The sequence below is a fragment of the Cynara cardunculus genome (assembly GCF_001531365.2).
Source record: "Cynara cardunculus var. scolymus isolate 2C chromosome LG 3, CcrdV1, whole genome shotgun sequence".
In the NCBI taxonomy this organism is placed as follows: Eukaryota; Viridiplantae; Streptophyta; class Magnoliopsida; order Asterales; family Asteraceae; genus Cynara; species Cynara cardunculus.
In genome coordinates this window covers 29814277-29820285 of record NC_037530.1, presented here as the reverse complement: position 1 = coordinate 29820285, position 6009 = coordinate 29814277, and the positions used below count along the sequence as shown (strand labels likewise).

At 36.7% G+C, this 6009-nt stretch overlaps 2 protein-coding genes across 3 annotated transcripts in view; one reads left to right on the top strand and one right to left on the bottom strand.

The window, feature by feature from the left end:
• Positions 1–568: 568 nt before the first annotated feature.
• LOC112509375 (CBS domain-containing protein CBSX3, mitochondrial-like) lies at positions 569–2527 on the top strand. 2 transcript variants are annotated; one of them, XM_025114307.1, is made up of 6 exons: positions 569–649; positions 728–989; positions 1575–1656; positions 1888–1961; positions 2044–2104; positions 2195–2321. In XM_025114307.1, exons 2-6 carry the CDS (start codon positions 756–758, stop codon positions 2248–2250), a joined length of 507 nt encoding a protein of 168 aa, XP_024970075.1. In that variant the 5' UTR covers positions 569–649; positions 728–755; the 3' UTR covers positions 2251–2321. The 2 variants fall into 2 exon arrangements, with proteins under 2 accessions (XP_024970075.1, XP_024970074.1); XM_025114306.1 differs by having other exon boundaries at positions 609–649; positions 2187–2527.
• A 168-nt stretch (positions 2528–2695) lies between these two features.
• Positions 2696–6009, bottom strand: part of LOC112509372 (U-box domain-containing protein 5-like) — a 5107-nt gene continuing 1793 nt past the window's right edge. The window contains exons 3-6 of the mRNA XM_025114302.1: positions 5096–5281; positions 4761–4868; positions 3771–4597; positions 2696–3616 (exon numbers count right to left, since the gene is read on the bottom strand). Of these exons, the coding sequence (XP_024970070.1) occupies positions 2878–3616; positions 3771–4597; positions 4761–4868; positions 5096–5281 (1860 nt within the window). The 3' untranslated portion in view covers positions 2696–2877. The remainder of the gene's footprint in view (positions 3617–3770; positions 4598–4760; positions 4869–5095; positions 5282–6009) is intronic.

Genomic DNA, 6009 nt, shown 5'->3' with positions numbered 1-6009 from the left:
TTATCCTGTATTTGATTATGTTTATCTACAGTTAGTTACACGAATTCAGATATAGAAAGACTTTAAAATTTTTTTAAAATTTTAACCACATGTTTTATAATATAGTATAGATTTAGATTTTTAAAAAAATAAAAAAGAATTAAATTAAAAGATGGGTGGGGGCGCTTACCCACCATTGTGTAAGGGTAGGATCCACCAACATATTTTATTAACTTTTTTCCTTTTAAAAATCAATTTTTTTTATTTGCAAACAAGTACCTGTCTAATTGATTAAAAGATTTAATTTTAGGGCTAAAAGTGTAATTTCTTTATTTCGTAAGGTCATTTTTGTCAGAAGCCCCAAGAATATATGCGGGTTTATGTACAAAACCTAGTCCCTATACCTTATGTTGGTTCATGGTACAATTCTTGAGGCCCAAGGTACAAGTCATTACGACAAACATGCATTCAAGGTGACCACTTTTTGAAGCAAGCAACTTGCCAAAGAAAAGCTTGAAATCCTTTCCTTTAACTTGCTCATTCAAGAAAAGAACACAAATGTATTCCATCAAGATTGAACCAAAATGGAAGATTGCTTCCATCCATATATCTTCTAACCGCAGAAAGAGCTTTAAATCAACAATGTCAAGCTGTGTTTACTGTTCATAACGTAAACCGCATTTCTCCTACGATCGATTATTCGTTTCCCTTTTCGGCTTTTAATAACATATGTTTCTACATGATGCAGAGTCTGAGGCACAAAAGTTCTTGTTCCGATGGTGAAAATGCAAATTATCGCAAGAGCGATAAAATCTTGCCAGAAAACATTCCATATACCTGTCTTGCAGCAGCTACAGAAGTACACCGAGAATGCAAAGACGATAGAAGCGGATCAGAAGGGTTTGGAAAATACGACAGTGGCTGAAGTTCTGATGACGAAAGAAGATGAAAAAGTTGGATCGTGGCTGTGGTGCAAGAGCGACGACACAGTCTATGATGCTGCGAAGCAAGTATGTTACCACATTAACATGATCATCATTCAAATATTTTCAATCGCTTTCTTCTCCATATAAATTTCATGGGTCTCTTTATATATCATTGTATCAAACAAATGAAAGAAAATCTTGCAACAAATATGTAAAAAAATAATGACAACGGAGATGAACAACCCAAAACAAAGAAAGATGGACCAACATGGAACTTACTTAGCCAAGAAGAAATCTATAGGAAGGGTTGTGGCATAGCAGTTGACGTGTGAAATATCCCATGTACACGACAATGTGGCCACTAAATTTATCGAGGCTGATTTCTTGCAGCAAGGATTAGTCCACGCATAGTGTAAGTCACCCTTCCGAAAAACAATCTATAGGAACCACAAAGATGGTGGTGTAGGATTGGTTGAGGCCTAGAGGGATGAGGAGGGCAACACATCTTCCCTAGTTCGATTCCTGCCCCTTACACTTGTGGCCACCACAGTTATGGGATGCATGCTTTAGCGTCTGGGGTTTACCGGGTCTGGCCACATGCCTAACACCCTAGCCAAGAAATCTACAGGACTTGGATGGATTTGATTTGAAGTTTTTGTGATTGTGCAGATGGCTCGAAACAATATTGGATCTTTAGTGGTTCTAAAGCCTGGAGATGAGCAAATGATTGCAGGAATCATCACAGAAAGAGGTTATTGCACTACTTATTTTAGAACAAAAAAAAAAAAACACATACATACATATAAGCAGGTAGCCAACCAAACGATGCCTTTTTAATAAGCTCAAAAAATCAGTTTGTTTATGGTTGCCAGACATGACCATGAGTCAAGGGGGCTTGTCTTATCAATGAGAAACATTGATTACTATAGAGCAAATTTAAATCATACCAAGATTTGCGATTGACGATGAAACAAATGTTCAGATTACATGCAGAAGGTATTTGTCAAGGATCGATCATCTAAATACACCAGAGTCGAAGAAATCATGACGGAGCAGGTTTGCATTTTCATGCGATGTTAGAAATATCAAGCTACTGTTATAAATCTTGAACTCATAAAACATTCGTTAACTTCAATAGAACAAACTGGTAACGGTGACATCTGATACAAACGTTTATCAAGCAATGCGACTAATGTCAGGTAGTCACTAATATCTTCTCTTTGTACTTTTTTCAAACACTTGGTGTGCATAAGTGGATATTAACAAGTCATTTGATCATAGAAAACCAGATACGGCATGTCCCCGTGGTAGACGGAAGGATCGTGGGGATGATTTCAATCGTTGATGTTGTTCGAGCAATCGTGGATCAGCAAAGCAATGAAGTGAATAAGCTGAACGAATTCATCAAGGGCGATTACTACTAGTACCAATTTATTGTTGTACATTTTCCTTAAAAACACAAAATGCAACAAATTTGTTTTAGTTCTTATTTAGTGTACATCAAATAACTTACACGCTCGTGTCAACTAGAACCCAGAACTAAAGGTGGAAAGGCCTCGTTTGTACTATTGGGCCGAAGGCCTCTTGATCGATTCTTGTTGTAGAACGTTCTCATCGAGCAAAACTAGGGCTATTTAGCTCAATAACCTTCTCCATAAGCTGGTTTTACAAAATGACCACCGTTTTTAATGGGAGCGAGTTGTTTCAAATGAACATGCTCTTGACTGAAAAGTGAAAACTCATTTAAGTACAATTCATTACATACGAACCATGAAATAAACCCGTCAGTCGAACCTTGCCAAAAAAGGAAAGAGCAGCCGCATGAAGCTACCGCAAACGCAAGGCCGACCATGGGTTAAAAATGGAAAGCTATAAAGCGATTAGAGTTTCAAGTCCAAATTCAAATCACTTGAAGAGTATATATAAACTGTACGTTCCTATAACTGTGTCTAGTCTTCAACAAACGAGAAATCTATTGAACGGATTTCCTGAACTTTGCTTTTATCCTACCAAATAATCCTGACTTCTTGGAGCACGGCTTGTTTGCTTTAAGGTTACTGTTTGTGCTTTGAGAAGTATCTGAGATGGTACATAAAGAACGATCGTCGGGGGTATTACCTAATACATGAAGTAACTCGGCCGCCAACAACCGACCCTTACAACTCCCGTGTCTTGAAATATCAACCAAACATGAAGTGATGCTTGCTTGAATCGCCCTTTCCCGCAACTCATCACGTTGGTAACATAAATCGAGCAAAATGTCGAGTGCGTGCTCTTGTTCTTCATCCTTCCCTACTTCAAGAAGCTCGCCGATGGAAACAATACAGTTATCGTGTTCAACAAAATGAGTCGCGGCTTCGTCAATGGCGCATAGATTTTTGAAGATCTTGAGACAGTAGCCATAGAACAAAACTTCATCCAATATGGGAATCAAATGTTGAATGAAGCCGAGATATATGAGGTGGTGGCCGAGATCGATGTGAGCCGAAAGATTACAAAGTACCCTTAAGGTCAAATCGTGGTATCTGCTTTTAGGGTTCTTGATCAGTTCTAGTAAAAAGGGTAGAATCCCATATGCCACTATTTCAGAATTGTATTGTTGATGGCAGGAGAGCAGTTCTAAGATCGATAACGCTTCTTCCATGATTTCTGAACGGAGAAATAACGACAAATCGTATATTGCGTTTTCTGGTAACGGTGGCACGTTGGTTCTGTAAAGAATTCAGTCAGAAATTTTACAATTTTAGAAATGTGTAATCATTACACGATTTACCAAGTTAACACATTGATTACCCTTAGTAACGGTTTACGTTTAGAAATGTGAACATTTATTTAGAAATGGGATAATGTTAATCTTGATTTTACCTGCATTCCTTCAAGAAAATCAAAAGCAACTCCGCTCCATGTCGTTTTGCTCCGGTGTCCTCTAACCGATAAGCCTCTTTCAGAAACTTAAAAACCGGTTTTATGTAACTGGTAGATATTAAAACATGAGATCTTTGATCCTCTTTCAACTGGTTTTTCACATCTTCGACTGCCCGGCGCATGGATGCCCATGGAAGCACCGAAAGCTTTGCAAGAATAGACAAGCTCGTGCCATTATCCGGCCCCGAATAACCATCAAATCGCTTGGGTTTTTCTTGGATCTTATCACATCCATTTTCAATCGCGACAACCATACTATAATCCAAACTATTTGTATCTGAAGATCGAAATGAAGCATTTTCTACTTGCAGATGTAGATCCCCTAAAGAACTGCTTAAACTGGGAATCGAGCTAGAAGAGGAAAGTTCACTCAAACGACGGTTTCTGAATTTCGTCGGTGGTTCAAGTGAATCAAAGACATCATCTCCTTCAGGATGTGCGATTCCTGTTTCTTGTGGTTTGATGGATTTTCCATACTTTCTGGTGAGATACAAGAAATAGTTCAAGATTTTCTTTTTTCCAGGGTCGGTATCACGGATCTTGTTTAGTAGCTTTCTTATGGATCTTTTCTCGATAACGAGGGTTGAAGGGGATGTAATCTGAAGCCTAAGAGCTGCAAACTTGAAAGCCATGAGTTCTTCCAGATTTGTAAATCTTGATGGTGCAATGTCCTTATGGAGTAAAGCCAGTAAGACTTTCCCTGCTTCATCTTCGGAGGAATCCATCGTAAAAGCTACAGTTTCGATATAATCAACAATTCGAGATATCTGCAACGAAAGGGACATTGATATCGAATGAGTACAAAAGCACAAATGACAACAAGATATAGAAACCAAACCCGACCAAACAAGCCCAATAAATCCCGCACATAGTAGGAAAAAGAATGATATCATTAAACTGGATGCAAATGCCGCATGGAGCACGACAAACCTGAGTAGCCAGTCTGGGTTCGACCAAGCCTTGAAATAGGCTCAAACACGATTCCAAAGAATTGCGTATCCTTTCGCACCGCAAAATTATTCTCTCTCCACTGATTGCCTGTAAAAAAATTCATTGGCGTGTATCATCAGATTACAATAAAACCAAACAAAACGAACCCAGTATATCTCATTCGTGTTTATCATATTACAGTATAAAAACACGTATGTGTATGTGATCTTCATAATCCAAGTTCGTGACTAAACCAATGGTATCCAGCATATTCCACTAGGAAAAGTCTCAATCAAGTAATTGTGGCTTAAAGAAGGAAATTTGGAAATATTTACCAAGTAAAGTTTGCTGGACTCAGAACAATGTCGAAGAAGCAGCATGCATTTTTCCATGCAACAGTGTAACGAGCACAAAACTTCTAATCCTGACGAGCATCGTGGTCGGGCAGACTCGATCGCTGTAAATATATCTGTGATTTTATCGATAATATTCTTAAGTTCCAAGCATGCCAAACGATGAACCTGTTACAATCAAATATGCTATGAAGTTACATATAAATTTTACAACGTAAAATCAAAACTTATCAAATTTTAAATTTTATTTATTACATTTAGAATCTAAGCTCCTTTTTTGTTTGCAATATTGTTTTTGAAGGATTTAAATTTCATGAATGAATTTGAATTTGAATTTGAATTTAGATTGGAACGGACTTGAAATCATTGGTGTTTTTGGTTTACAGAGTTTGGAATGGAATTGGATTCCATTATTTATAAAATAATTAAAAAATAGTTATAAAAATAATTAAATTACATTTTTATTACTCGATTATTACAAAACAAATGTTTTAAACATTTTTTAAAACCTTATTTCGCACAATCTTACGAAATCATATGAAATCCCGAGCACTCCCTAAGGATTTCAAAATCCTGTGTTTGTAGGGTTTCAATTAAATCATAGGATTTCAAATCCAGACAATCCAACAAATTAAACATGAGATTGGAATGGATTTGAAATCCCCCTAAATCCATTTCATTTTTGCAAACCAAACGGAACCTAAGTTTATAATCTATTTATCAATTTTGACCAAAATCTAGTGTAAATCTAATGCTACCTTAGATATATACAAATGTGTTTGGCAAACTATGTCATAAGTTATCTAGTATATTAATCATGTTTGAGAGTTGAAAATTGTAGAATGATTAAAATAACATGTTAAAAAGTTAATTAATTATAATATTTTGTTACATAA